Raw genomic sequence first — 22051 nt, 5'->3', positions numbered from 1 at the left:
ATAATCAGACGAAACAAGTCAGTTTCAAAATCATCTGCCATGGCACTTCTTGATGTTGAAAAAGCATTTGATAATGTTTGGCATAATGGTCTCATTTACAAGTTTCAGAACTTTGGTTTTCCTACATACTTGATAAAAATTATCAAAAATTATCTTTCTGATAGAGCGTTCAATGTTTCTATAAACAATATTTCATCAGAGAAATTCATTGTGAATGCAGGTGTTCCTCAAGGATCCATCTTGGGACCAATTCTTTTCAATATCTACACTTCAGATATTCCCGCACTCCCATCTGATGGGAAACTGTCATTATTTGCAGATGACACTGCCATCATTTACAAGGGCAGAAGTATCACAGAATTAAGATCTAAACTTCAAAGAGGATTAGACGCTTTGTCGGGATATTTCAATAATTGGAAAATATGCATAAATGCAGCAAAGACACAAGTCATATTGTTTCCCCACAAAAACACTCCAAAGCTTGTTCCTCCTCAAAATATGACAGTCAGTCTTAATGGCAATAGTATTGAATGGTCTTCAGAAGTAGTCTATCTGGGTCTAACTTTCGATCGAAAGCTTACCTTCAGTGCACACATTGACAAAACATACACAAGATGCAACATTTTAATCAGGTCATTGTATCCTCTGATCAATAGATATTCTCGATTATCTCTAACAAATAAACTTGCAGTATATAAGCAAATAATATTTCCAGTTATCGCATATGCGATGCCCGTTTGGGAGTGCTGTGCTCCAACGCACAAATTAAAACTTCAACGCATACAAAACAAAATTCTTCGTATGATTCTAAACTCTCCACCCAGAACGCGAAATTCGGAGATACATCAGCTGGCCGGGATTAAAACCTTGGATGAAATTATCAATAATAATTACATGAAATTTGTACAGAGTTGCGCTCTCTCAATACACGGAATAATACAAAATCTGTATGATTATGCTACCTGACTTTCTAGTCGTTACCTTTCAAGGGAACGGCTTTGGAATTAGGGTAGATATATTTATTTCCAGTTAGATAAGTAGTTTAAGTTGGGACTATGTAAATATAAAAAAAATAAATATAATAAAAAAAAGAGGTAACAAAAAAACTAGAATAGTTTAGGCATGATTTTACAATAGGAATATGAAACAATCGAATAATGTGTATGATGAAAATCATTACAGAACTTGACATTGCAACTTAAAGATGTAGAACCCTAGGTTGATCACTTGAAATGTAGTATTATATTATAATGTAAACCAAATTAAGAAATAAAAAGAATTTAAGTGAAAAAAAAACTCCGATTTCCGATTTTTTGCGAGATCGATCTTTTTCTTTTCGATCTTTCCGATCTTTTTGATAGTAGATTTTTTTGGAATAAGTTTTTAGTGAACATTGATTTTAATCTCACCAAAAACCACCTGACAAATTTCATAAACATTGGATCCTTATCAAGGTTGTTAAATTAGTTTTGTAAGTTTGATTATTATAAAACAATCGGTCACCAGTTATATTTTTACTGAGACGAAAAAGGCTGAATGTCTGAAAAATAAAGAATTAGAAAAAAACAGTTGTATTTACACCAACACATTCACTAGGCTGAAAGTGGAAATTGTGATGAAATTGAATGATGAAATTAGGTCTAGCCAAAACGTTTGTACTAGAACTGGGATTAAGTTTTCAACTAAATGCCAGAAGTATGGCACGGTTGGATTTTATGGGATTATATTCAGCGGAGTTCTGGACGAATATAGATTGTTGAATTTGTAATAATAATTTTCAATTCATTTATTCAATTAAATAATTTCATGACGATACAAGTCTAACGCCCTGGAAAACACATTTTTTCTGGTGGGTTTTTTTTTCTAATTTTAATGCTTAGAATCAAAAGAAAATGTCTTTGGTGCTTGAATAGAAATGTGAAATGTTTATTCCATGTTTAACCCTAGATTCATAAACACACGATTCTCATACACCCTCAACTAAAAGAACTCTTAGTATCTTCCTCTGATTCCAACTAATAATCGTTGATTAATATCTTCCGTAATACTTAAATTAGATGGCCCTAAAAATATGGCGTATCAAATGTTTATGAACAATGTAATCGTAAATATAGTGTATGAATCTAAGGTTAAAAAAAGACGACATTTATATAGAATAATTGAGCAAATTGTAATAAAAGGATCCGATTTTTGAAAGATCGATTCTTTGGTTCCGATTCATCAGTGAATCGATACCTACGCCGTTTGAAAAATCGATTTGTCGAGATATTTTACAATATTTCACAATAATAACAAATAAAGAGTATTTGGGTTGTGTGAATTTCAGCTAATATAACCCGAGAATTAATATTATTCGTATCCTCTAGTATCCAACAAACCTTGATATTGTTTGATAATGGAATATAAAATTCCAACAGCTAATTGGCGCCGCTCATATTTCCCACTATCGAAAATTTATCGCAGTTTTTGTTTTGTTAGCTGCAGTCAACTCACGGCTGATATGGTTTCGAATGCTTCAGCTTCTTATCACTGTTTATTTCGGTTTCAAGTTCATCGATTTCTTGAGTAACACATTTTTTTATTGTTCTGCATTTTTCGCAGTGATCAAGGACGGTTCCGAACGCGGTTGGTTTCGCTTAAGCTTAAGTTACCGTAGATTGCCGACAGCAGGCGGATGATGCATAATGCAATGGTAGGAAATCGTTATTTTATCAATATTAGTTTAAAAACCATGGAGGCAAGCTTGACTAACTGTTTTTTCTTCCAGGGGATCTTTCTTGATAATTCAAGGCAATTGTACAAATATTTATGCGTTTCATTGAACATTAAAATGGATAATAAGTGCATTTCTTGGGAGCAATTCGCGAGTATGGCAATATTGCCATTGGCAAAACATTGGCAAATTGGTGAAAAACACGGTTTAACACGGTGGAAAATATTTTTGTAATATATTCTAAATTTTTTTGCAGACAAATTTATTACAACTCTCTTCGCTATGACATGGAGAAGGAAACATTGTTTCACATGTCATCGTACACGTAATATTAGATTGTAGAAAACATACAGTAAAAAGGAAAAAATGGATGCTATACATGTTACCATTGCGTAGACCGAACTGACCACGGAAAATGATAAATCATTTTTGCAACAATGTCTCACGTGTAATGCCAAGCGTGTAATCAACCGCTTTTTAGACCTCGGAGGAATGCAACTTTTAAAGGACGACAAGTCCATTTTGGACGGCACACAGCGTACTTGTATGTAAAAACCTTCAGTGCGTTCCAACATTGATGAACTCTGCATGGAAAAGTCATCTGTTTACACGCGAAGGGAAAGTTGCGTTTCATGCGGATTGAATAAATAGTAATAATAGTGATAATAATATGATCGTAATGACGACGATGGTGATGAAAAAAAACAGCTCTGTTGGTACATTGGTTGACGCAGGAGTCAGAGACACCATTAAACCGGATTTTTTTGTCGTACAATTTATTAACTGCGCGGCAAGCTCATCTGCGGATCGCGCACGGTCTCGCGTTTTGGCGCCTGTTTGTGTTATTTTTCTGACAAATTGACCCGCACGTGCCCTTCTTCAGTGTGTTTGAAGTAATCAAAACGAACCGCTTATTAAGTCTAGACTTTGTGGTGCACATAACCTTGATGTTGCGTGAGAGGTACTTATTTACATATTCACAAATGGAGGTAAGTGCATATACTTCGTAATTGTAATCGCGGTATTTATAAAGTTTGACTGAAATACAGGTTATTGAATGCCATTTAGTAGAATTTATAGGTATTACGGATACAATATTGGTTTACGTATGTTTTTAAGTACTCACGGTTAAAATTTTGCAATTTTACATGCGTCATAAGAAATGTGTTGTGAGATAAAGGTGTAATTTTCGGATTGGTTTCACTTAGTATTCAAGTAAAGTAGTGTACTAGCTTCACGCACTGAATCTCAGTTGTAAGCTTCCTTCAAACGTCAAGCGGATTTTGAAATACCCGATTCCCTAGGAGTGACTATACATAGAATGCAATGGTCATGGAGCGACTTAATGATTAATCTAGATGAAAAATCATTCATATCAATTTGAACACTTTTCCTAATGAACACTCTGAACATTTTATGGAATGGCTGGTTGTAAAGGTGATATTTCACACTGAAAAAAAATCTTTTGCCTCTTTTTTGTTTGTTCCATTCAGTTGTGAGTTACAAGGTGTTAACAATGGAGGCCAACAAAGAGAAAATTCGGTACATTTTACACTTTTTCTCTCATGAATTCTAAAATGCAAGCCAGGCCGTTGAAATTGTGAATGGTATTTATGCTGTCGATACCGCAACATTAGAATACGTGCAAGTTAATTTATGTTTGAAATTTTTTTTATTTAAAATAAAAATCAAATTTTTTGTTTAGTGCAATATACTAAATTGAGATCTCTACTGTCAACAAATGGACTCTTTAAAGCTAGTGATTGACCAGAAACTTCCAGAATCGGTCAACAGAAGAGGTGTTGTGTTCCAGCAAGGCCACACCATTCCGAGAGCTTGATTGGGATGTTTTCATGCATCCACCATATAGCCCGGACCTGGCACCAAGCGATTACTACATTTTTGTCGCATTGCAAAATTTCCAGAGTGATAAGAAATTGGGATCAAGAGAAGATTGTAAAAAATCAATTGCTAGAGTTTTTCGAAATCCTGCGAGTGCGTGGGCGAGAGTGGTTGGGACGAGCGCGTGCGGGCAATCCTTTTTACGCGATTATCTCGTAATTACGCGTTTTTTTTTGCACGCACGCATTTGTCACGTAAAACAAGAATTCAGTGTATTAACACAATTTGCCATTAGGGTAAAGGCACAAATATAACTAATTATCTTCATTCGTAAATGAACTGCCTACAAATTGATGGAGAATGAGAGCAAAAACAAAAGCTGAATTTCGCTGTCATGGTCAAAGGCCGTTTACAGGAAGAGGGGTGACTGTTCACTGATCACCTTTTTGAGAAATTTCTCATGCCAATGACACAAAAAGGAACCAACATCTGGTTGAATGCATATATTTTGCAAAATACACAACGTGTCATAACGCTAAAGCCACTCTTTTCGACGTAGAACTACGTCTTTCATTAAGGGTGCCAAATCAGAAAACAAGTCACGTTTTTATGAAATAAAGTTAACGTTAATAACTAATTTTATCGCGAACTGATTTTGGCGATTTACATACTAATCGAATCGAATCTTGCCGCCAATAACGAGCAACTTATCGGCGACTAACGAAGGGGAAAGATTTAAAGTCTCCGTTAGCAAAGAAGAGAAGAAGAAGAATGAGGGGGAATATTTGCCTAGAGCATAAATATTGAATATCTCTGAGGCAAACTTTCAGTATCATTCTAGATGCGATGCAAAGAACATCGCTTGTTCTTCCTTGTTCTGCATCATCACATGTCTTCGTTTCGGATTGAGCTGTGGACGCGAACAAATTACATACTCGCTGATGTCTCTGGCATTGAATTATTACATCAAACTGAAAAAACAAACAAACATTCCATTAAGGTTCTGAACCACATAATTGTGTGGGAAATCATCACACTAGGTTATCATCGGTTCACCAAGAAAATGATTGTTCAGGAATTTTGTGTGTGATTTGATTTCGTATGAGAGTAACAAAACTATCTCCACGAAGGCTGACAGCTAAGCTAATCAAGACCGAAAATATTAATAGAAAGGGCTTCTGTTGAGAAAAGCGCAAAGCGGAAGACTTCAACAAAATAACAGTGTAGTTCTACGTCAACAATGCGGTCGTATCTTGGACATAACCTCCTATAATTTTTTTGAGTTTCCCGTGATGTGTGAGAGCTCGGTTAAAATTATGTGTATAGTGTAGGGTATAATAATATGTATGATAGTATATTATCTTCGTTCAAACGACTGGATATCTGAACTTTATTGTTTTGTTCAGTCATAACTATAGAACCAGCTTCTGAAATTAACGTCGTGGGATGAACACTATCTGTTTCACTATTACAGGCAGTGTTGCCACATTTCAATCTGCACCAGAGGGGTTAAAAATCAGTATTACCTCGAATTCGAAAATATCTGTACCAATCTGTACTTTTTGACGAAAATCTGTACCTTGTTCCGTATCGAATATGTACCAAAAATAACGACTAAATCTGTACCACTTCAAATAAATCTGTACGTGTGGCAACACTGATTACAGGTTATCTTCTCTGATGAAATCTGAATAGTATTGCTTCATACTGGAGGGACTTTCCGTCTCGCATTTTTGGAGGCGGAGGTTCGATTGTTTTGGGAGATCTTTGATTGTTTTGGGAGAGGGCTGATTCAGATGACTTTTCCACAAACACGAACGAATGGCTAGGAGGTGATGGAAGTACTCCTGAATCACTTTATACCGTTTTTAAAGCGTGGGACAATCAATGTTGTAATGAACGTGTCGACAGAAGACCCGAGGTCAGCAACTAAAGGGTGTCCCACATCAAATTATATCACGGATAAAACGCTGTAGATAATTACCTGGTTGACCTATCCTTTTCAAACTTTTGGACAATAAAATATAACCCATTAGTAAGCTTTTGGCATATTTATTTCATTCAACTTCAATACCATAACCGTATGCTCGCAACATAAGCTTAATTTCACTCATAACGTTTTGGTTGCAGCTTCTTCAGTACGGAAACCCACTCATTCTTCATGTCTTCTTCAGATTTGACCTCCTTGGGATGCTTCCGTAGTGCCTGCTTTACAATGACCCACAATAGTCCACAATAGCCCAGACACTCCGTGTGATAGATCTGCCCGTTTACAGTCCCGGTAATCACGAATGGCGCACTCCGATTGCCACATGAGCAGATCGCTTGTCAACTCATGTATTTATTGGCAAACTATGAGAGTATCTGCTTCCTTACTTCCTCCGGAACATCAAACTTGTGCTGGACAGTGAAGAACATTAGCCTCGAAAGTTGGTAGAAGTCCGCCTTGTCGTAAGTCTCATTATCGTCTGATTTGTAGGTCTCTCGATGAGAAAATGTCCGCAAAATGTAGCATTTTGCTCCGGTGCTTGTATTCATTGTCTTTGTATTGTACGAAATTCTAAACTTTGTCTGAAAAATCAGATGACCATCATGCAAAAAAAAACCAGCAGTGATAGTCTAGCACTATATGATTATTATCAACATTCCTCATGCTCATAAGTTAAACTCGACATTTGTATACAGATACTAGCTGACCCGGCAAACGTTGTTCTGCCATATAAATTACTTCTAGTGAATATTTTGACTGTTGAATAAAAAATAACTAATGTATTGCAATACATGTACATACATGTGTGTTCAAATGTTTCAACGATCTATAAAATTAATTGATTATGATCGATGAAGGATAGATTTCACGTGGATATCGAGCAGATACGTGAAGATTTGACCGTGTATTGCATTGGACCGTGGGAACATCCCGAACCTGAGTGTGATGTGGAGATGGAGATGAGATCTATGATGTACAAAGAAATGGACTGGATCGATCGGATCTCAGGATTCGTCTTTTGCATTCAGAAATCTCATCATTCGTGCTATGAAATGTAGCAACCTTGCCTCGGCGCAAAATAAACTATAAAAAAAGATTAGAGGACACGAAAATAATTTTAAATTGCTTAAATTTGGATGAAAATCATTACTCGATGTAGTTTAAATACTTAGAAAACAGTCCGAACTTAACGATTCTTCTATAAATCTTGTATACATCCAGCAACATGTTGGACGAAATACGTGTAATTTTGTAATAGAGCCCATTAAAGACTGCATTTCTTTTGTTTGAACACACGTGCTGTCGTTTGAACAAAGGCTGTGTAGGTGTTACTCATGATAGCGTCTCGCTATCATTCCTCGAACCGCTTCTGTTGATTGTCTCATAGGAATCGCAGTCGTTCGCTCTCTACCTTTGCGAATATGTTGACCATGGATTATTGACACAGCTCAAGACATCCTAGAATGACGTTGTCTTGACTGCGCCAATTCATCAAACGACACACATAAGAATCCATCGAGGGCACTCTTTTGTTTGTTTCGTCTCCTCCAACCACATAATATTAAAATATTGATTCAAAATGAGTAATGATGTTCCTAATAATTAAAGTAACTGTGGCGCATTGGATCTACACACGTGCTCTTCAATCGGTTTTTTATCAGGATTGATGACAATAGCGTGACTGTTATTTTGCATTCCGAGCATGGGTGTGATTAGAATAATTTCAATTATTCATTGTGCTCATCCAAAAAGGCTTCCAGCTCGCCGGCGATATTCCTAGTTTTAGTCGAATTGAGGTTACTTGCGTATGTGTAGGGTGAAATTCGATAAACAACGTAAATAAATTCGTCCTGTTTAAAAAACGAACGACGAATCAATTATTTGGTATCGTTTATATAAAAATACATATATCGCGATAAAAAAGGAGATGAGGGTGAAAATTGGTTATTTATGATTATAAGTTTTTTTTTCAAGGCAAATTTATGCAAAAAAACACGGAAACAAAGTTATTCAGATTTTATTTGCATGGGACCACCCTAATCGGTGTCAAATATGAAGTAATAGGTTACCTAGCGGTATCATATATAGTTTACAACCTATTCTCATGTCTACCTAGTTTTTTGAGTATAATATCATCAAAATCGGTCGAGCCGTTTCGGAGGAGTTCGACCACGAACATCGTGACACGAGAATTTTATATATAAGGTAAACACAGTTTTTTTTAAATGAACTGAAAAATTCACCTTTACCATTTAAAATCCACGTAAACTATATATGATACCGCTAGGGTACCAATTACCATATGTTTTATACCGATTAGGGTGGACCTATGCAAAAAAATAATCTAAATAATTTTTATTTCTTTTATTTTATAAATTTTGCATAAAAGTACATATAACCTCAAAGGTTTACCTCCATTTCCTATTTTTAATCGCGATTTTAGTATTTTGGTATAAATAATATCCAAATAATCGACACGTAGATTGTTTTTCAAAGAGAACGAATGTCATCCGACCTTGAAACGCAATGCGTATAGACGTCATTGAGCTTCGTGTTCCATTTCTGTGAAGCGTAAATTGTTATGAACTTACGAGTGAAATAAACACGCTTAAAAAAAATTTAAATGAACTATGATTCTATTGTGTGTTCTGTGTAACAGAATAACACATTCTTTACAGGTAGGGAAAATATCGGACGAAAATAGTCTCTGATAATTATTTTATATTCTGGATAATATTTTGGCTGAAATGCAAGGATATTTATAGAAAAATAGTTGAGTTAGGGTCAAGGCTATGTCTACTAAGTTTTCAAACAACATCGAATAAACATTTTCATTCAAATTTCAACAATTTAAATTGCTTTCGGGTCTGCTAATGACGAAATGTGGGTGATTGTTCGATATTGTTACCACAAACATACCCTTTTTATAGCCTTGCATGGCAGATGGAAACTGTACAATGAATTTTCTTAAAGATTTCACCATCGACACGACCGCAAGACTAGGTGGATGTCCAATATATCAACGAATAAAAACTGATAATGACGGACAATCATTCATAAAAATTAACAACGCAGACATTGACATGGAAAACCGTTCAGTAGTGCCATATTCGCCTCAGCTGAGCAAAACATTCGATGAAGAGCAACAAATTTGCAACAACGAAATTTATTCTTTTTTTTTCAATTTACATTTAACGTTCAAGAGAACAAACATGTCAGATTCGTGAATGAAATACATCGGGAATGGAATACAAGGAATGTTTTGTGTTTTTTTTAATTTTTGTCATCGACTTGGCGCTCTATACCTCGGTATGTCAAACACAAGTATGAAAGAAAGAGTAACGAACGTTTCAATTATGTGTAGATCTTTAAAACATTTAAACACACTTACAATACATTAGTGATTTTTTATTTTACAATCAACATATTCACTAGAAATAATTTTTATGACAGAACAACGTTTGCCGGGTCAGCTAGTAATATAATATAATATAATATACAATAAAATTATCGTAGGATAAAAATGTACACGAATAAATTCGGCTCTGTTACAGCTGAATTGCTGAATGAGTCTTATAAATAAATAAACGAATAATAGGACACTCAGAGTATTCGTTATCAAGCCCTAAAATTTCTGTAGTGAAAGCTGATTTGGTGAGTATCCAAGAAATAATCCATTATTGACTAAATGATTAGGAAGCTATTCTCTGCAATTAGGTCAGATCTCGAGCCCATGAAGAATGATTATCAACATGACGTTCTCCATCATGTGCCACTGCTGAAAATACCATTTGAATGTTGTGCTGAAACCCTGCAGTCACGGGTGAAATCATGATACGGTCACTAGAAATGGTACATTCACTTCCGGGCTACCTGTGTGCAGCTTCATCATGGTGGAGGAGGCCGTACAAGTGCAATAGCTCCATTCAACGTAGGGGAGGTGCGGGACAGTGGGGGTAAGATGGACAGGTGGTTGATTTGTATAGTTACATAATGATTTTCAAATTTCTGTTAATGAGAACCCCTTCTACATGCTATTCTATAATATTTAAACCACCCTAAGACAATGAATACTGATGGAGGTGGAGAAGGAACACAAAAACCGAAAATCAAACATGATTCCACAAGAGGATGTAGTTTTTGCGGCTTCGAATTTAAGCGCATCACCTCTTCTCGGTGATATTGTCCCAATTTGCTGATTACACCACGATTTTCTAGAAGGGCCGCGTTATCGGTGCTCTGACTCGTGGCCTGGATGCTCTAATAGAGTATTACATTAGTTGAAAAATTGTTATCAAAGCAGCGAAATAGCGGTTTAGTTTCAAAATTTAATTCTTCGATGGTTATATTTCAATTTGTGAGTTAACAGAGAAACGATATTAGGTATGTACGGAAGAGTAAATTCATTAGTGAGCGGAAAATTTAAATAATTGAAACAAGTGTACTGATGGGGTTAAACGGACAATTGCCAGTAGGAGTGAGATGGACTGCGAAAAAGCTGTTTATTCTATTCCTAAAGGCGGAATTCCATCTATTCTACATGCTACATGCTACAAGTCAATGGTTCTTGCTTATTGGAGTGTCTCTTTTTTCGACATAATTGGTCTTGTCGAGCAATGTTGGCCTTATCCAATGCCCTGCGGATTGGTGCGGCCCTGTGTAGCACGACAATATTTGAGCAACTCCGTCATTTATTGACGATTATCATAACTCACCAAAATAACGCAACAACAGAATGTTTGATCATAAAAACAATAACATCAGAATATTACAAAGCTGTCCATATTCCCCCCACTATGTGTCCATATCACCCGCATTGAAAAAAAGTTCTACTCTTTGGTCTGTTTTCATTTTAGTAATAAAACATTGAAAAACACTTTTTTGAGAGATATTTGGCTGATATTTCGAAAACAGTATATTGAATTGTATAAAAAATTGCATTCAAGTTTTGGGATCATGAGTTTCCAAGGATACAATTGAAGATCTTCTCTACATATCCTTCTTACCCCCACTTCCTCTAATATGTATCACCTTATAATCCGTCACGATACAAACCGCTTACTCTCCGCTTAAGGGGCCGGAGCAGACATCTGCTGTTGGAATGAATCCAATGGCAAAGAAAAATCTCCTATTCTCTTAGTAGGTGTAGCTAGGTTTTCGCTAATGTAACGATACCATTATTGACCATGGAAGGTTGAAGAAAACAAATAAATATTGCGGAGCATACGAACGTAAATGATTGATTTTTGATTGAAATTTTGCTTTATTAAGAATCAAGGTTCTTCAAGTATCAATGGCCATTATAATCTAAGTGGTCTCGCATTGTCATTTATGGAACACCATTTTTGTTGATCAACTCTCGTTTTTTTTTTCGCTTCGTGTAACCTTTTCAGTTTTGAATAGTAGAGCTCTGAATTAATCGTTAGGCCATGTGATTACACCTCATAAGCTTCATCTCTTTTGACGTCAATCCAGGCCGAGAAGTTGTTTGTAGTGGTTTGCTACAATTAGGCCATGATTTTTTAGCCTTTTTTGTACTGAAAAAACATCACAAACGTATTTGTTCAGAAATTTCACTTATTTCCAAACACGATAAACCGATGAATTACCAAACTTTGTTCACAAAGAATGTAAAATGTCTTTCATGCGCGACTTCCTTTTTTTATCAATCCGTTATCAAATATAGTTGAGAGTTTGGCTTCTTGAAACGTATGTAACTGATTAAGACAAATCCTTTTACCAGAATATTGTAACATGTTACCCTTATTCTAAGGTAAATAAAATAGGGAATTAATCGACTTCCTTTGACACAATTGGATTAATGTTTCCCGATATGTGACCATCAACAACATCTAGTGACAAATAATTCATATACAACGTTATTTTTCTATTACTATGATAAATATGCTACAAATCTCAAAGTGGTATAACATCAGTTATATACCACCACGCGTCTCATTCTGAAAGGTTTTTAACCATGCCCCTCCAAAACGATAGTCCACTAAACACCACTTACCCTACCGTGATCGTTTGCTGCGGCGCGGATTCGCACCTTTGCGGCTCTAATAAAGTCGCTGAGCGAAAGTTTACCTGGCGTTGGCTCATCGATCGCGTGTTTTCAGTTTCTGCACATTTGTGCTTGGAAACGGACGTGTCGTGCTTTCTTTTCGGTACATATTGTGGGCTGTTGAAGCGTTGAAGTGTCTTTGTGTGCTTCGCTTGCACGGGCTGTTTCGTGAATCGTTGTGAGTGGGAGATTTTGTTTCGTGCTTCCTTTTAACAATGGGCCTGTGAATGGATGCTGTTGTGATCATGAGATGAAGTGTGAATTGATAAATTCTGAAAGTAGGAAGCCGGCAATAGATAGAAATTGTGCGTTTGTGAGGGGTGAAATTGTTATCAGTTCGGGTCAGCGTATAGCTACGCCGTTCCGTTAAGTGGTCGAATTGGAGCCTCGCATTCATGCCAAGAGCTGGCCGCCGGACGTCTTGGACGAATTCGATTGCGAGAAAATGAAATTTTCGTTGTTGCTGTTGTTTTTAATGTGCGTGTATGTAAAAGGGGGGAAAAGCAAAAGTATGGAGGAAATATGTATATGTTGAACCGACGTTGGCGTTGAAGCGTGAATGTAAAACGTGCCCGTGGAAAAAAAAAGAAGTTCTTCGCAAACAAATTTCGCCAATGAAATCTTCGAGTGGTGTATTATTTCACGTTATGTGAGGTAGAAGAGTGTCATGGACGTGGTGTAAACATATATACCGCGGTACGTTCCTGCCGGAGTGCTACTTATAAAGCAAATATTGATCTCCATCGTACAATTGAAATCTACGGAATAAATACAACACGAACACAATATTGATTTTGAAAACATGTTCAGTGATCTACACATTTGATTTCATTCATTCATCATAGTGTTTATCGAGTAAGCCTTCATACAATTTCATAGTGTTGCACTGTTTTCAATAATAAGGACTGCTGTTTCATAAGGTCTAAGTTATTTTTTTAGTTTCTAAAAAATATAGTTTGGGAGGAAATCTTTATCCTGATTATTATTTTTGGGAACGGTGTGTTCAACTGATCTATGGGATATTGTCCACTACCATGCGTTCAAAGTTTTTTAGCATGTCTTAAGTATTTCGGTTTAGCGATATACTGGATTTTTTCTAGCAGAAAACTATTGTTTAAGAAAATGTGAAACGATCCCTCATTTGAATCAATCAATCTTGGTCACGGGCTTAAAGATTCATGGTGGAACAGTTTTGAGTAGAATATCAACATGGGACAATTGAGCTTGATTTTGTTTTTTTTTGCTTTTGTTCCGAAAGATTAGACATAAATACATCATTTAATGAAAAAAAAATGAAAATTGTCAAAAAGTAACGTAGAACGGCAGTGTAATGTAATCCAGATTTTTTATGCATGAATCTCTTTTATATTCAGAATGAGTTATAATGTAAGAGAATAGAAAAAGATCACAAAGATCACTAATGAACTCGGTCAGTGTCTGAAGCTTTCCATTCCCGAACGGCACCAATTCTTTCGAACCCTTATTCCACTTGGTTCAGCCACCTCGCTCGCTGGGCCACTCTTCTTCTTGTCCCGGATTGGACGCGAACACCATCTTTACGGGGCTGCTGTCCGGCATTCTGACAACATGTCTCGCCCATTGCACTAGTCCGGCCTTGTCGACTTTCTAAATGCTGGCTTCGAGGTAGAGTTGTGCTGGTTCGTGGTATATTCTCATCCTCCATCCTCTTCCATCATCCTGTACACCGACGTATATTGTTCTAAGCATTCGGTGTTCTGAAACATCAAAAGGACTATCGGTCTTGTAAGATATTTGTACATGGTACATCATAGTACACCATAGTAGGTACAACTTCCGTTGATTATACATCTTCGAATTTCATGGCTGTTTATGCTGTTTATGTTGACCACCTCCGACAAAGAATCACAAAGCAGCTGGTAAAGATCGTCTCGCAGCGGAGCTCTTCAAGGGAAGTCCGGGAAAACTTGTAGAGTGTATGCACCGGTTGATAGTCAGAATCTGAGACACATAACAGCTACAGGAGAAGTGGAAGGATAGGATAGGACGGGGTAATCTGCCCCATCTATAAAAAACGATGACAAGCTGGATTGCGTGAACTACCGTGCAATCACGATCCTGAATGGTGCCTACAAAATTCTGTCTCAGATCCTCTTTTGCCGTCTATCGCCAATAGTAAGTAGATTTGTGGGAAGTTATTGCTCGACGTTGCCCGACGACGGACCAGACTGCGATAGATCCTTCAAAAGTACCGCGAAGCAGGGCTGATATGGCTTGAGATCAATGCGTCTAAGATGTAGTGCGTAAGGACTTGATACTTGTGACACTTTTGAAGGATCTGTCGTAGTGTATAGATAACTTCGATCTGATAACTTCCCACAAATTTAATTACAATTGGCGATAGATGGCGAAAGACGATCTGGGATAGAATTTTGTTAAGGATCGTGTTCACACGATAGTTTGTCACCTCTTTATCCGAAAGCGCATGAGATGGAGGCCAAAAATTGTAAGATTGGGAACCATAGGAACCAATCTCAAACGTCGTCTTGGTCTCCTGTTTGTGCACGGTTCAGGTGTTCATCGTAGTGCTGCCTCCACCCTTCGATCACCTCGTGTTCGTTCGTGAAGGTGCCTACTTCTTTGTTCCTGCACATCTCGGACGGGCGGAACAAAGCCTTTGGGCGAGGCGTGTAGATTCTTGAAAAACTTCTGCGATTCTCGAGAACGATAAAGCAGCTCCATTTCCTCGCATTCCTTCTCTTCCAGAAACAGGTGTATTTACGGCCTCCGCTTCAGTCGGTATCCACATTCCATGTTTTGTCAAGTTGCATCTTTTGTTAAATTACCTTGTTGACGGTTTCAGAGATTACGAAATCTTACTTTCCAACTCGCAGCTACAAATTGTTTGCCAAACGAAGGGCTTCAACGTCTTTTTTTCAGTCTTCCGGGACACTTTGCCAATCGAGTAAGGTATAACATTCATCAAGGAATTAAAAAACTTTGTGTAAAACTCGTAGTACGTTTCGTCATCCATAACGACACAATCGCATTTCGTCAGACAATTTTCTTAGTGCTTTCTTGAGCGGTCATTTGTCTCTAGATTTTGTTTAGTGTTACGGTCTGGTAGAACCTGTTTTTCAAGCTTTGCTCCCTGGATATAGAATTTCCGCCATTGTTGCCGCATGATAACTTCGGGTTCTGTTTGAAAAGGGTCACCACATTCGAAAGAGTTTTGGGATCAGCGTATTTTGCCTTCTGTCACTTCGGTGTTTCCAGTTGATAATTAGACGTTTTCAAAATCGTGTCAGGACAGCATACACCATGAATTTGAAACAATTAAATAATTCAGCCGACTCACGAGCGAATGGTTCGGGACTTTCATTGTGAGCGTGCAAAATCGATTCGCGACGCGTTTGTTATGTTAATGTCATGAACATCATGACACCATAACGTAATTTAACGAAATTTTTTACTATTTTCTATTTTTTTTTTATTATTTTACTCATAAAATAAGTTCATGGCAGAACTTTTCGTGTGTCCGGATTCATTTATTGTTCAAACTTAAAATAATTAAAAATAACTATTAAAATTCACGAAAAATTCCACCAGCTTTGTAAGATTTAAAAAAAAATGCTAGAGTGGTGTGCTTCACAATTGTCCATTGTTCCCTTCAAATGAAATTATTTGAAATCTTCTACTAACTACACTTATCCAATCTTATTCAAGTCGGTTTCTAGCTAAAGCATTGTCTTACAAAGTACGACAAGAAAAAAAGCGAAAATTTATGGTATTTCTTTCCAATCACATTTTCAACTTCTTTAAACTATAATATCAACATTCTGAGTTCATTTTTATTAGGTCCTTCCAAACAAAATTTCAACGAAATTTTCTCGATGTGTCCTCCAATAACATCATCGACTGAAGCTATGACGCGCCATTCAGGGTGACGACTACCTTGAAAAACCTTGAAAAATAGGGAATATCAGGGAATTCAAACAATGTCAGGGAAAATTTGGGAATATCAGAGATGTATAATTCCATCACCAACCTGGAAAAATTGCAATTCCGTCGATTAGAATTAGTAGAATGTACAATTTTTTTGTACATATTGTCAACAAACTCGCATCCCTACCAGAGGTTAGTATATTTTACTCGATAACATTAGTAAACATGGAAGTTGTCATATCTGAAAACTGGAGAGGAAAGCGCTTGTTAACCATTTTTATTGTTGCCATAGGGGAAAACGGAGGTTTAATAAGAATATAATTCTAATACGTGCATTTTCGGCGGGAAAATGTAGCCGATATTGGGCTTACGAATCATGGTTCTTCTTGACATATATGTTTATTAGTACGGTAGAAAATGACTATAGATTGGTAGCATTTACTAAAAAAACGTTATATTTACAAATTATTTCTCTCAGTGTGGTGATGTTTGGCATTGCCCCGTATTCTAAATCTGAGCTCGATGAAGCTTTGTAAGCTATCTGCGTTGACGGCATTGAGCTTCGTATTACGAAATGGCGGAGTAGGCATGACAATATAGGGTTGCAGAAGAAATGAACACAATTTTAAAATAAAAATTATGAATGGAAATTATTTTTCCTAAATTAAATTAGTACTCTATGTAAATGAAAATCACTTTTGCTTGCAAGTAGGGAAAAATTTCATACAAAAATTGCGTCTAAAGATAATTTCATATTATAATGGTAAATTTTGGTGAGAATTTCTGAAAATCCATATAAAATAGTTTAAATTAGGGTCAGAACAACGTACTTCTAGTAGGTAAATAACGCCAAGAAAAAAAATTCATACAAATTTTGGTAATTTAAAACTGCCTCAGGGCCGACTAATCTGATAGAGAAAAGTGGGCCTCATACTAACTAATGTCGTATCCAGATGTCGACACCATTCCGCCGTCAACGCGAATACATTGTCGTTGGATTCGACGTGGTTTTCAACAAGAACAAGCTGCAAAAGGATCTGAATGTCAGATTTTGGGATGAAGAAGAGAAGGAGATGGTAAATCGTTACATGACGTCAATGCTCTTAGGACTTCTTCAGCATCAGATCAACTTGCATATTTTATAGAAGGCTTGGGAATTATATTTGTAAACAAACATCTTCTAGTGTTGATGGATAGGACCAACGTTAATTTCACTTCATTCTACGCGAGTTTCAAATGGAACTTCAAAAAGGAGAAGAAAACTCTTGAATTTGGTAAGCTTTGGATTGTATGCCTTACACGGTGCATCCAAGGATGGTTGGATTCAAAAAACTCGCTAAAATTTTACGACAGGTTTGCTCACTATGATTCGAAAAATGAACGGCTGGACCATTTTCGGAAAGAATAAATTTCTGGAATTTTTTAGCATATTAAAATGGTCTTCTTTCTCTCGTGTGGAAACTCCAGCGTTGAGAGGGCTTTTACATTAACACTGATTATTTTTATGAAAACATGCACGAGGAATGGTGATTATTTTTATGAAAACATGCACGAGGAAATGCGACAAGTTTATGATGCTATGTTTATCTTTGGAGGGATTGCATCAATAAAAATATCAAACTAGTTAGTTCAACGAGTTCGAAGTTCTTATTCTCTTTATTCAAAAGACAAGGAAAGCCGGAAGAGAGACGCTTTTGCGTCAAATTAATCGTAGTTAATGGAACGACTACGAGGAGTAGAAGCGAAACAAGAAGGAAACCAATAGATTGGAAGAAAAAATCGTTTCGTGAAAATCGTAACAATTCCATGAAATTGATACAAATCAAAATGACTCGTTTAACACTAGCTACACACTTGTGCTTCGCAATCTGTTTCGGCTTCTTCTGAACGAGCCGCAAACTCGCGATCATTTCTTCATTTTCACAAATTTGCAAAACTTCACTTCACTTTGTGCACCTATTCCCATTTCCACCAATCGTGAAGTGTAGAAATGAACTCCGTGAAGAAAATGGAGCGGAAACCAGACTGACCCTGTGTTCATTTCCAAAGTCGAACAAAAAAAAAATGAATACGATACGCGAATACGATGAGCACGAGGAATCGCTCTGTTTACACAAACGAGAGCGTGAGGTTCAAACCCGAATAACATCGATGGATGAACTCGGTGTATTCATAATGAATTCCACCAAATGTTTACAGTTGCGTGTTATCCGTAATAAGGTTGTACTCACTTCACATTGTTTTCACGTGCAGTGTCTACTGTCTACTTCGGTTCGCTGTTACCATCAATAGCAATACTTTTTCCCATTACAATCAATTTATTTTAAAGCTTAAAGTAAAAATTTTTGCACCCTTCGATTTGAATTTCCCACAAAAAATATCGTCTATAACCAAAAAGGACAAGGTGTCTCGGGCCCCTTCTGTAGACATGTGCTAAGTTCATAGAATTACAATCAACGTTGAATCGAATTGATTGATCACAATAGTAAAGAGACACGAATTCAAACAACCGATACTAGTGTGCCCAAAATTAGAGAGATTAGAAAGAAAGCTATTGACATTTGTGAACGTAATCTGTGAACTCAAACCAGCACAAAGCAATTGCACATTAAATTGAAATGCGGGATACGTGAAGTGCTAAACAAAATGCGAAATCCAAATACGCTTTGCGTATAACACTGCGTATGTAGAGCGAGGTTAGCGCGATTAATTTCACGTGCCTATTGACCAATTTGGCCACATATCCTCCTCCAACCGCAGAATAAAGCAATGACAAGAAGAATGAGTACAAACGGTGCACTCGAAAAAGCAGCTCTTTGTCGGTGCTAGAGTGCGGCGGTGAAATCGGCCACTCGGAGACGCCGTGCCGTTGGTTGACGAAAAAATACTACGAAATAATGGTGTAAATATGTGAAGATTGAAAATTAAGCAAACGGCGAATCAGCTGCAGTTTGCAGAGAAAGTCTGTCTGTCCGAGAAATCAACAGGTGATTGGTGATTTGTGCCCCCGACGAACGAAGGCGACGAACCTCACGGGAGTTCCAAGCGACCAAAAATTGCCATTGCCATTCGGAAGAACATGAGCTTGTGGAACTTCGCCTGGCCAAGTGTCGTGATTTTGCTGGGTCTGCTCACCACCAGAAAATGTCAATCTATAGCTATGGATGACTTGTCTGGCATGTCGGAAAGAGAAGTTGGTAAGTACTTAGTTCCTGTTATGCCTTAATCGATTTTGCCTCGCACTGACAATGAGATGACGCTCCACTTTGATTGTGTTTCGGTGTTCAGGGGAGGAAACGAATTGCTTTCCTTTCCTTTAAACAACCAAACAATAAATTCGAACGAAACAAAATAACACGAGTCATCAACAGTGATTTGACTCTGAACTTGACTTTGAACCGAGAGCCTGCAGTCACTTTACCAAAAAAAAAACTATACAGTAAACAACATGTAGCAAAACATCGCTGCCGGGCAAATTATAAGGAGAGAAAGTGTAAATTTCACGTTTTGCTTGTATCTTTCGTGCATGGATATGACATATTTGGAGGCTGCATGGAGCCCAAGTTGAACGACTGAATATGCATATAAGTACATGTATACGAACAACTTCGATTGAGTTGTTAGATCGTGATAGCTCATGATGTCGATTATCGGATCTTCTGAGGATGAAAAGGTCTGACTCGAGCTCAATTTCACTGCATTTTTTTTCATTCATGTTTAGTATCCTGATGTGATGGAGAACAATGCCATAATAAAATAGGGTTACACTTCAGCATATTCGAATTTGTTAGTATTCTGAAATTTACTTCACTTTACTTCACTCATGCTGAGTGTTGTATTTTATTTTGGTGTTTTCAACCAGAATGACGTTAACCTATTGATGCCAAGGACGAGTATACTCGTCTTCAGCAGGGTGTCATGCATTGCCAAGGCGAGTATACTCGTCCTACTTTAAATATATTATAATATGCAGACTTTTGAATTAGCAATTTTTTGTGACCACTAACATAAATATAAATATGTAAAAAACTAGGAAAAATACTACAAATAAAATAAACAATTATAAAATATATGTGTTCTTACCAAGAGATAACAGGGGTTTGGTAAACAATAACACTCAAAGTATAAATGGCAATGCGAATGACTTCATATAATTTAGGCTTGGTAGCGAATGGGTTAAACTTTGCTAAATTTTTATTGACTATTTTTATTGGAATGAAACGAAACGAATGAAAAACAAATTATTGTCTTGACAGAGTGAGTATTTTCAACTAATAGGAAGATTGTTTTGACTCTTTTTTTTTTTAATGGCGCATGTATTTTAGCATGAACATTATTTAAAAATTAAGTTGATGCCAAAGTAACTCGGAAGTTTTTGGTTTAATAAAGAAACGGTCTAAGAACTAATTATACACACAATTATTTTACATAGCCTTCAATATGTAAAAAATATGCACTGAAAAAAAATTGTTGGGAAAAAAATTGAGCATAACACTCAATACTCATAATAACTCAAAAACAATTCTTTCAATTTCCTTCATTCCATTCATTCAAACAGCGTTTTTGGCAACAATAATAGCGTTTGTTCATTTCGAACATGATTTGTATGATCTTTTGATGAATGCCTTAAATTGCTGTTCTAAAATAAGTGTGGAGCACATCGGGCCAACTTGGCAGAACTTCTACCGATGCATTTGCTTGGTAAAGCAATTTTTTGATGATGATTTTGATGCCACTAAATCAATATCCACAGAAGTTATGTGAAGGTCTTGAGAACATAAAAAGATGGCTGATATGAGGACCAATCATTTTGTCATAATCATAGATGCCATCAGAACTGTGCGTGAGTTCATAAAAGATCAGTCATAAAAGAAATTGACAAAAAAAAGTAAATTGAAAATGACATTTCATTTTCGAAAGGTTTAAAGATTCGCATACGGATAAATTGTCGCTAATAATTCATAAATATTTATAATTAGGTCACTGAATTGATTACATGAACGTGTTTGACCAGCATCGCGGTGGATGAAGGAAGAATTAGAATTAGATGTGCACTCAGTAGCATGTGTCCAACAAGAGTGTTTTATTTTGATCAATAATACTATCTCAACATACGATTTCTAAATACCGTAAATTAGTAGATATAGCACGACCTTGGTTTGATCAGAAAAACCTGCTCGAATGTCAATGAAGGGTACTGAACAGTTAAGAAATCAATGGAAACAAGAGACTTCCGTAGTCCGAGCCGTCAGTGCTAATCACTCAATTATAGACCGCGAGATTTTACGCTCCACTTTCCAATTATTTTACGTTCATTTCCTCATTTCAACGAATGTACACAAACATAAAATAATACGAAGAAGAGCAAATCATCCACTTGTTGTACATTTCACATCGTCTTTTACCCATAACGAACGAACGAAGACTAACGATGAAACAGCAGAACCAAAACAAAACTAAGACCCAAATTGGAAAACCAATAAAGCCAATGAAATTGCTAGAATCCTCGCATATG

The 22051-nt window shown here is 36.6% G+C and overlaps 1 protein-coding gene across 14 annotated transcripts in view; it reads left to right on the top strand.

Moving 5' to 3' along the window:
* The first annotated feature begins 12650 nt into the window (after positions 1-12650).
* The window catches only part of LOC129765100 (uncharacterized), a 41401-nt gene continuing 32000 nt past the window's right edge, over positions 12651-22051 (top strand). The window contains exons 1-2 of one of the 14 annotated variants that reach the window (XM_055764969.1): positions 12651-12715; positions 19297-19733. In XM_055764969.1, coding sequence (XP_055620944.1) covers positions 19616-19733 — 118 coding nt within the window. In that variant the 5' untranslated portion in view covers positions 12651-12715; positions 19297-19615. Of the gene's footprint in view, positions 13468-18934; positions 19734-22051 lie in introns of all 14 variants that reach the window. The other 13 variants (XM_055764968.1, XM_055764965.1, XM_055764962.1 and 10 more) reach the window with 13 other exon arrangements.

The sequence above is a fragment of the Toxorhynchites rutilus genome, chromosome 2, assembly GCF_029784135.1.
Source record: "Toxorhynchites rutilus septentrionalis strain SRP chromosome 2, ASM2978413v1, whole genome shotgun sequence".
In the NCBI taxonomy this organism is placed as follows: Eukaryota; Metazoa; Arthropoda; class Insecta; order Diptera; family Culicidae; genus Toxorhynchites; species Toxorhynchites rutilus.
This window is presented reverse-complemented; position numbering and strand designations above follow the sequence as displayed.